Below are 9293 nucleotides of genomic sequence, written 5' to 3'. Positions count from 1 at the left end.
TTTTAATAAGAAAGGCTCGCAGGCCTGAGTATATTACAACTGATGACATTAGATGTCGTTCTTACTAGTCTATTAGGGCACGCAGGCCAAATAAAAAGTAAATAATAACAAGTCTTGCTCATATGTAGCATTTCTTCAACTGTGCAACATTCCAAGTTCTAGGGATTTCTGTCCCGTCCAGTTTTTCCAACTTGTATGCGCCCTTTGATAATACTTCTTTGATTTTGTAAGGGCCTTCCCAAGTTGGGGCCAATTTACCCGGAGGTTCTTGGCCAGATGCTTCATTGTTGCGGAAGACAAAATCTCCCTCATCGAAGCTGCATTTTTTAACCCGCGAGTCATAGTATTTTTGTAACTGACGTTTATAATTATGCTCGCGGATTAAGGCCAATTTTCTACTTTATTCAAGGAGATCAATGTTCATCCGCAACTCTTTTTCGTTATCATTAATCATCAACGTTCATGTGGATGGAACTCCAATTTCATCGCGGATCATTGCTTCGGTGCAATAAACTAAACGGCGTTTCAGAGTTACTTGATTTCTTCTGGGTGCGAAAGGCCCAAAGTACATGAGGCAATTCATCCACCCAGCCTGTCCATTTAGTTCCTAACCTTGCCTTGATCTCATCTTTGATGGTTTTGTTGGCTCTCTCAACTTGACCATTGGCTTGCGGGTGGGCTATCGAAGTAAAAACTTGAGTGACCTGGAGCTCTTTCAGCCATGAATGCAACCTACTGTCCGTGAATTGAGTCCCATTATCACTGACTAATTCTTGAGGAAGGCCAAAACGATAGATAATGAACTCCCACAAGAATTTCTTGACACTTGATGTAGTGATGGAGGCGACCGGTTTGGCTTCTACCCATCTGGTAAAATAATCTATAGCCACAATCAGAAATTTGACGCGTCATGGGGCTTCTGGGAATGGACGTATGATATCGATTGCCTACTTTTGAAACGGCTAAGCAGATGTCACCGGCACTAACTCATTCTTTGGACGCAAGGTATTTGGGACATGATGTTGGCATGAATCACTTTTTCTGATTTCCTGCACTGTGTCCATGTGCATCCCTGGCCAATAATACCCTGCATTCATGAGTTTGGCCACAAACATTCTCAGGCCCGCATGAAGACCACAAATGCCTCATGAACTTCTCTTATCAAATAATTCGCATCATCGGCATCCACACATCTCAGGAGTAGGCCGAGGAAGGATCTTTTGTTCAATACACCATCTTGTACTTGGTAATTCAAGGCTTTGTGCCTGATCTTCTAGGCCACAACTTTTTCTACTGGTAAGACTCCCGATGTAAGATATACTACAATTGGTGTCATCCATGATTAAACACCAGTTTGAATGACTAACACTTGATGCTGCGGGACAGATGGTTGATCGAGAACTTCCACACAAATGTCTTTTGCAAAATGTTCAAATTTTTGTGAGGCCAGCTTGCTAAGAGCATCCGCTGACTTATTTTCACTTCTCTTGATGTGGATGACTTTTCAAGACGAAAACTGAAGGATCAAATCCTTTGCTTGCGATAAGTATGAAGCCATCACATCATTCTCTGCCTCGTACGTCCCATTGATCTGTCCTGTGATCAACATAGAATCCACCCGCGCTTCTAAATGTTTCACCCCAAGTTTCTTGGCTATCCGCAGGCCTGCTAGGAAAGCTTCATAATCTGTCTCATTGTTGGTACTCTTGAAGTCCAACTTTATGGCATAAGTAAATTCATGGCCCTCGGTATTCACCAATCTGAGGCATGCGCATGATCCTTCGCTACTTGAAGCTCCATCCATGAACAATGACCAAACCTGGTCTCGATCAGGAGGGATCGGAGTTTGCTGTTCAACTAGACATTCTTCTTCCTTGTTTAGCGGGACTTCTGTAACGAAGTCTGCTAGCACTTGGCCTTTGATCACGGGTCTTGGTCTATATTCGATCGCATGTTCTCCCAAATCTATAGCCCATTTTGCCAATCTCCCAGACCATTCTGGCTTGCTCAGCACATTTTTCAGTTTGTACTCTGTTAGCACATTGATGGGGTGACCTTGGAAATATCTGCTGAGAAGCCTGGCAGCATAGACTAGTGCCAGAACCAGCTTTTCAAGAATTGAATATCTGGTTTCTGGTCCTGTCAACATTCTACTGACGTAATAGATAGGCGTTTGGACATTTTTTGTATCTGTTAGTAGGATGGCCCCAATGGCAATATCTGATGCTGAAAAGTATAACGTCAAAGGCTCTCCCGCATGCGGTGCTGTCAGAGTAGGCAATTCCATCATACATTTATTAACTTCTAGAAATGCTTTTTCTGCTTCCGCAATCCATCTGAAGTATGCTTTCTTAAGACAATTCCTCAGGGTTGACACAAATGGGTAAGATTTTGTCGCATGATTGGCCAGAACTCTATTCAGAGCCACAAGTCTTCTATTAAGTGTTTGTACCTCTTTGAGGGAAGAAGGTGAAGGCATGCGGGCCACTGCCTGAACTTTATCAGGGTTAGCTTTGAAGCCCGCACCCGTGACAATTACGCCCAGAAATTTCCCTTACTCCATCCCAAAGGAACACTTGCTAGGATTGAGTTTCATGTTGATCTTTCTCAGAGTCTCAAATGTTTCCTCAATGTCCTAAAGCATCTGATCTTCTTCAACACTCTTTATCACCAGATCATCCATATACACTTCCAGATTTCGCCAATCTGACACTTGAAGGCCTCGTCCATCAAAAGTTGATATGTAGCACCCATGTTTTTCAATACAAAGGGCATCATCTTGTAACAGAATGTGCCTTGGTTTGTGCAAAATGCTATTTTATCCTCGTCACCTTCCGCCATGCGGATCTGGTGATAGCCTTTGTAGGCATGAAGGAAGCACTTAACTTGAACGGGGGGCTACAACGTCAACTTTGAGGTCAATTTTTGGTAGTGGGTAACAATCCTTTGGGCACGCCTTATTTAGATCTTTGAAGTCTATACACATTCGCCATGTCCCGTTGCTTTTAGGAACGATGACTGGATTGGTGACCCAAGTCTGGTACTGAATTTCACGGATGATTCCAGCATGCAAAAGGTCATGAACATTTTTGTTCATAGCTTTGGTCTGCTCAGGACCCATCTTGCGTTTCTTTTGGACAATTGGCATGAATGTTGGGTTCAACCGCAGCTTGAGCTCCGCAATCTTTCTTGGAACACCAGTCATATCTGCGGATTTCCAAGCAAAGATGTATGTGTTCTTTGTTAATAGTTGCTTCAAGAATGTCCTCACTATCTCAGAGATAGCAGGTCCAATCTTTATCGTTTGGTCCGGAAACTTCTTGTTCAACACCCATTTTTCTGGCTCGGTTCTATGAACTTGCTGTGGTACCATGCTAGGTTTCGAACTATCTGTTGTCAAGCAGTGACAGCTTATGTGAATGATTGCTACACCGGTGCGGGTCAGAACTCCTACTGCACCATGAGCTTTAGAGGGATGAGCATTGAAGTCACCAATTTCCTCACGCCCCAAGATGATATCATGTTTTGATGTTGTCAGTAAGACCAAAAATTCAACGTCTTCAGTTCTTGAATGAGTTCCATCACTAAGTGTGACAAGAAAAGATAAATCCCCCTCGTGGGGCATCACTTCACCCCCAAAACTAGACACAGGTAAGTGAATTGGCTTCAGCCTCACCTTGTCGTCCTCGTCAAGTTGTTCAAAACATTGTTCATACATTATGTCCGAAGTACTTCTAGTATCAAAGAAGACATAATGTGAACGATAATGACATATGAGGGCAGTGATTATCAATGGATTTTTGTTGAAGGGACCTCCTTTAACCCGCGGAAAAAAAATACGTGTTCATTCTTCCACTCCTCTTCATCAAACTCTCTCCTCTTCCCTCCAATTTTGTGTCCGACTTGAATTATGTGAACATTCAGGTCCTTGACCTGCTTCTTGGACGGGCCCTGGTTGTCATGCGTAGGGGCTTTACCATACCCTTTTTTAACCAAGTGTCCCAGTTTTCCAGACTTGACCGCCGCTTCGATTTCACCTTTCAAAGCTATACACTCATCCTTGTTATGACCGATATCATCATGAAACGAGCAATGTTTCTTAGGGTTGAGGAATGTTCTTTTTGTGAGTGGCTGAGGTTTGTTGAACTTCACGTTCTCAGTTGTAAGGATTTCTGAGGGAGTCTTTGAAAGAGTCCATTTGTTGGTGACTCGCGCAGAAGCACTTGCTTTGTTCTTGTTGCCTATCAGAGATGTTGCATCAAACTGTTTTGATGTATCCGAGGAATAGGGATGAGATCAGGACCGTAGCGTTACCGACCGGTCCCAGTGACGAAAATTGCGAATTCTTGGTATCGGTACCATTATCGAAATATTCGATTCAGTACCGGTACCGGTACGGGACCGGGATGGTACCGGGATTGAAGGTAAAAATTTGGGAAATACCGGTCCCGTCCCGTACCGGTACCGAAACTCAAAACTTCGGTACCGGTACCGGTACCAAGACCGATTTTGCTCATCCCTACCGCGGAAGGCTGAAGCCTTGACCAAATTGTTCCCTTGGCTTGTCTATTTGGTCGTGGAGTGTGAAATTCCACTTTTGAAGTTTGTTTTGGGTTCTCAGAACCCAAAGTCTTCTCCATTCTTGCAAACATTTTTGCCGCGGACATTATGTCGTTCCAAGTCTTAGGCATTCCATCTCTACCGGTTAATGTGCTGATCAATTCATTACTCCGCACATTCTTGCAGAAGGCTCCTCTCAACATGTCTTCGCTGATTCCACCTATATTGAGACTCTCATTGTTAAACCGAGAAATGAAGTCTTCGATAGACTCATTGTTTCGTCTAACAACATCCAATAACTCAGAAGGGTCACGAGTGTGCTTCTTTTCCTGACTAAAATGTTGGGAGAATTTAGCCATCAAGTCATTCCAATCCTGAATTTGCCCATCCGGCAATTTTTCTAACCATTCACGCGTTGCCTCCGTTAAGGTCAACGCAAAAATGTGACACCAGTAGGGGAGGGTCCAACCATTGACGCCTCCCACTGGCACAAAGTTCAACAGGTGATCACTAGGATCACTCATCCCGTTGTACTTTCCTAAAGATGTGGGAATTTTTGCGTTAACTGGGAACAGGGATGTTGCGATGCGCGCAACAAATTTTGACTTCTCGGCAAAGGCTATGGTGTAACATTCGTCAATTTTCGGACCCGAAAACCCGACTCGTTTAAATTCTTTTATTATTATTATTATTATTATTATTATTATTATTATTATTATTATTATTATTATTATTATTATTATTATTATTATTTATTTATTTGATTTTAGTTATAAGATTATACAAAATCAACCCCTAGCCGACTTTGATTAACTTTTGAATCCACATCTATAGACCAGGGACCAACAGTACAATTATTTAAAAGTTATTTTTTTCTTTTCTTATTCCCGTCGAGCAGCACCCCCCCCCCCCCCCTTGCTTTCTTGACCCGTAATACACGCCGAAAATTAGGGGATTTGCATTGCCAAATCAGTAATTCACCAAAAACGCGTTTACCTGTTCGTTTAATCTTGGAAAATGACAGCCTGGTATACCAATTTCGCTCATCATGAACCGCGACCTAAACTAATCCCTAATCCCTATATATACTCGTCTAAAATTCAATTAAACTTGCACCCACACTCCTCAGACCATTACGAATCATAACCCTAAACCAATTGCAACCTAGGAGCCGTGTAATTGATATATTGGTTGTGATCGGTTTTTGTTGAATATTAAAACCCCGCTGTTAGTTTAATTCAACAGAGGGTGTATACTCGTCAATTTGGGGCTTATTTGATTTAGGGTTCTTAAAGGGTTGGGAACTGATTTGGGATTCTGAATATTTATACTCGACAATTTATCTCTTCTGTTGCGCTAAACCTTTGACCCGCCCAGGGACCCGGGTTCGAACCCTGTAGTACTTAGTTTTGTGTTTTTAATTTTATTTTATTTGTTTTTGTTTTAAAAAATTATTCCTTTAATAATAGTTTGTAAATCAATATCATTTCTCACTCGGTTAACAAACCAAACCTCGTTTAACCTTCAAAATAAATCTTGATTAATGTTTCCGTTCTTGTAAATATAAGCATGCAGGTTTTACATATATCTATAATATTTATGTTTTCTAGATTTAAAACCTAAATTGTTAAAAGAGAATTAAACTAAGAATAATTTTATTCGTCTAACGAGCCGACCATCAAAATAAGTTTTTCGTTTAAATACATAATCATATATTAAATATTAGCAATTTTATAGTAAAAAATCACTTGTGAGAATAATTAATCGTTACGTTTTATTCAACTTATACAAAATGTATATAAAATATATTTAATTCTTTACAAATCCCAAATCCGTTGTAAACCATTATTATCGAATCTTGTTCTTTTTAGCATCCGAATATTTATTTTAGTTGTAACATAAAACTAGGGCTTTTCGTCAGGACTCGTCGCGGAATCTAACTAATTTGTTCACTTTACCCAACTCCCTGTTATCATCTACCTTATCTCGAAGGTGAGTTTACATATCCCTCTTTTTCATCTTTTAAGTTTTGGGGGTGGCATGTATACCCTATTTAAATTACTCATTATATTTACTTATCTATTCATAACACAATTCAATATATGTTTATGTGTGATTATTGCATGCTCTATGATAATGATCTATGTGCTTAATTGTTTATTTTATATTTGGTGGTTGGTATCTCATCCTCATCTATCCTCTTCTAGTATGATCATACATTTACCCAAGTACATTGATTTCGTATCAATAAGAACGGGTCCACATCTATTTAGTTGTTTACATTTTCATAGAAATAGTAATACTCATCATTTACATATGAATTGTGGTTTTATCTATATATGTATCTCAACTAAAACTTATGTATTCTCAACAACATTCGTGTTGACAAACTCTATTTTTATGCATGCTACAGGTACAAGTAATTTACATTGATCAGGATTGAAAATATTAGTTTTACCATAGGTTATTTATTCAAACAATAAATATGATGTATTTGTTCTGTTTATTGAATTTGTGTACTTGTTTTGATATTAATGAATTAAATAATTATTTTCACTTTAATTAGTGTCTTTCGAGCTACTGTCTAATCAATACGTTACGCCCCGGCATGTTCCTCCTTTGGTCGGGGTGTGACAGATTGGTATCAGAGCCGAAGGCTATAAGATAGGTGGTTAGATATAACGGCCTAGTAGCATTCTTAGGGTCCCTATACGTGATATGCCTTTACGTGTTTGCACCCTGAATTATATTGTTGATTGCAGTAGCTTAAATACTATTTAATGATCACACACTTAATCCGAGGCTATGCCTCACTCTCAAAATTGTTTTCAAAACATTAGGATGATAAAAAAAATGGGAAATTCCTTAAGAAATCCCGCCTTTTTCACTCCCCTCTCCTTGAGGATGATTCGTGGGACGGATAGGTAGTAACTGTAAGAGGGACGCACTTGTTTACCGAACTTTTGACACCAAGGCTTGCGAGCCTAAGGAAGTGCAATGCACATAAATCTCAATCAACCGCGAGACCTGGTTGCCTTCCTGGAGTGTTCGGTAAGGGTATGGAACTTATTAGGCCAAAGCATATCACACCAAACGTACCCTAATCTGCTACCCTCATTGTATCAAACGTGGTCATGTGAGGATCACACTCTTAAATCAACGATGAGATTTTTGTTTGAATTTTCTTTTTATTTTGTTAATAATGGAAATTTTTTTTTAAATTATCAATATCATCAATACTCTAAGGTTATTAAAATTTTATCTTTTATTCTCATGAATTTTCACAAAACTCGAAATTTCACATAGTTATACAACTTTCCTTTTTTCCAAAACATAATAAACTTTTCACGTGTCGTCATTGTAGCATGTCTTCTTCTCGCCTTATCAACCGTAACCATCGCACCGGCAACTCGGGCCGTAGCATGTCATCCCGCATCGCTAAGGGAATCCTGGAAGCCCTCCCGACAATTATCTCTCAATTGCAAACTGGGAATGCTTCTTCATCATCCACAACTCCGAACCCAAATGCTTACCCCTTAAACAATTCAAGAGTGTCAACCCAACCGAATACCATGGAATCGACGGTGCTACCGTTCTCCTCCAATGGTTCGAAGAAATTGAGAGCATATTCCTCCAATGTGAATGCCTCGAGGATAAGAAAACCAACTACGCCTCGAGCAAGCTTAAGAAGAATGCCCTCAATTGGTGGAATGGTGAGAAGTGCACGCTTGCCGCTGAGGTTTCCATGGCCTTGCCATGGGATGACCTCAAGAAACTTATGCTCAAGAAGTTCTGCCTGAAACATGAGATTCGGAAGTTGGAAGAGGAATTCTGGAATTTGAAACAAGAAAGTGGTAATGACATCGCCTACAATGATCGTTTCCATGAACTGAGCCTTCTCATTCCCCACATGGTCACTCCCCTTGAACGTGCAATTGATAAGTACATCTCGGGTTTGCCTATGCAAATCCAAGACTCCGTTCTAAGTCGTGACCCTCAAACCCTCCATGATGCCATCACCCTAGCCGGTACCCTCACTGAGAACCACGTTAAGGCCGGGACCTTGACGCGGAAAAATTCCAAGAAGCCCAATGATAAGCCTGCATCCGAGCCCACCAAAGAACCTAAGCCCGAATCTCCCAAACCTGAGTCTTCTAAGCCTGAATCATTCAAGCACAACAACTCTCCCCATTACCGCAACAATAAAAGAAAGTCCAATTCCTAAAACTATGTCTTGAAACAATCGCAAACCCAACCCACCAAGAAACCCTACACAGGACCCCACCCATTATGTGATACGTGTAACTTTCACCATTCGCCTAACCTCAAGTGTCGACAATGCACCCATTGCAATCGATTTGGTCACCTCTTTACCACATGTCGTGAACGCAACCAACTTTTCATGAAACCATTTACCTCACCTCTTTCCCAACCCTTACCTTATGCTCAACCGTTTACTCAAAGACCCCCAACTACTAGAGCTTGTTACAATTGTGGAGACCCTAACTATTATCGCAATGCATGCCCAAGACTCGCACACATGAACCAAATTCAATCCTTCCCGACCCAAACCGCTCAATATCAAGCTTACCAAGCCCACGTAAATCAACTTCAACCAATCCAAGCTCAACCCATCCAAGCAATTCAAGCCCAATCCATTCAACCAATTCAAGTCAACCAAACCCCAATCAACCTCAAGTGACCAAGCTACTCAAGGACAAGTGTGTTACATC

The 9293-nt window shown here is 40.8% G+C and overlaps 2 protein-coding genes across 2 annotated transcripts; both read right to left on the bottom strand.

Annotated features, from left to right (window-relative positions):
- Positions 1 to 2881: 2881 nt before the first annotated feature.
- Positions 2882 to 3718, bottom strand: LOC143603661 (uncharacterized). The gene has a single exon (XM_077080403.1). It carries the CDS (start codon positions 3716 to 3718, stop codon positions 2882 to 2884), a length of 837 nt encoding a protein of 278 aa, XP_076936518.1.
- Positions 3719 to 3789: 71 nt separating this feature from the next.
- Positions 3790 to 5084, bottom strand: LOC143603660 (uncharacterized). The gene is made up of 2 exons (XM_077080402.1): positions 4625 to 5084; positions 3790 to 4241 (listed from the first exon to the last, which is right to left on the bottom strand). The coding sequence occupies exons 1-2, from the start codon at positions 5082 to 5084 to the stop codon at positions 3790 to 3792; spliced, it is 912 nt and encodes a 303-aa protein (XP_076936517.1).
- Positions 5085 to 9293: the final 4209 nt, after the last annotated feature.

Source organism: Bidens hawaiensis, unplaced genomic scaffold (genome assembly GCF_021521415.1).
Source record: "Bidens hawaiensis isolate Kalapana, Puna unplaced genomic scaffold, B.hawaiensis_p1.1 tig00062358_1, whole genome shotgun sequence".
In the NCBI taxonomy this organism is placed as follows: Eukaryota; Viridiplantae; Streptophyta; class Magnoliopsida; order Asterales; family Asteraceae; genus Bidens; species Bidens hawaiensis.
This window is presented reverse-complemented; position numbering and strand designations above follow the sequence as displayed.

Excerpts from the sequence above, each read along its gene's own strand:
- LOC143603661 (XM_077080403.1), bottom strand. The coding sequence starts at position 3,718 with ATGTATGAACAATGTTTTGAACAACTTGACGAGGACGACAAGGTGAGG.
- LOC143603660 (XM_077080402.1), bottom strand. The coding sequence starts at position 5,084 with ATGAGTGATCCTAGTGATCACCTGTTGAACTTTGTGCCAGTGGGAGGC. Across the intron at positions 4,242-4,624 it reads AAGAATGGAGAAGACTTTGG|GCAACAAGAACAAAGCAAGT; the intron begins GTTCTGAGAACC and ends CATCTCTGATAG.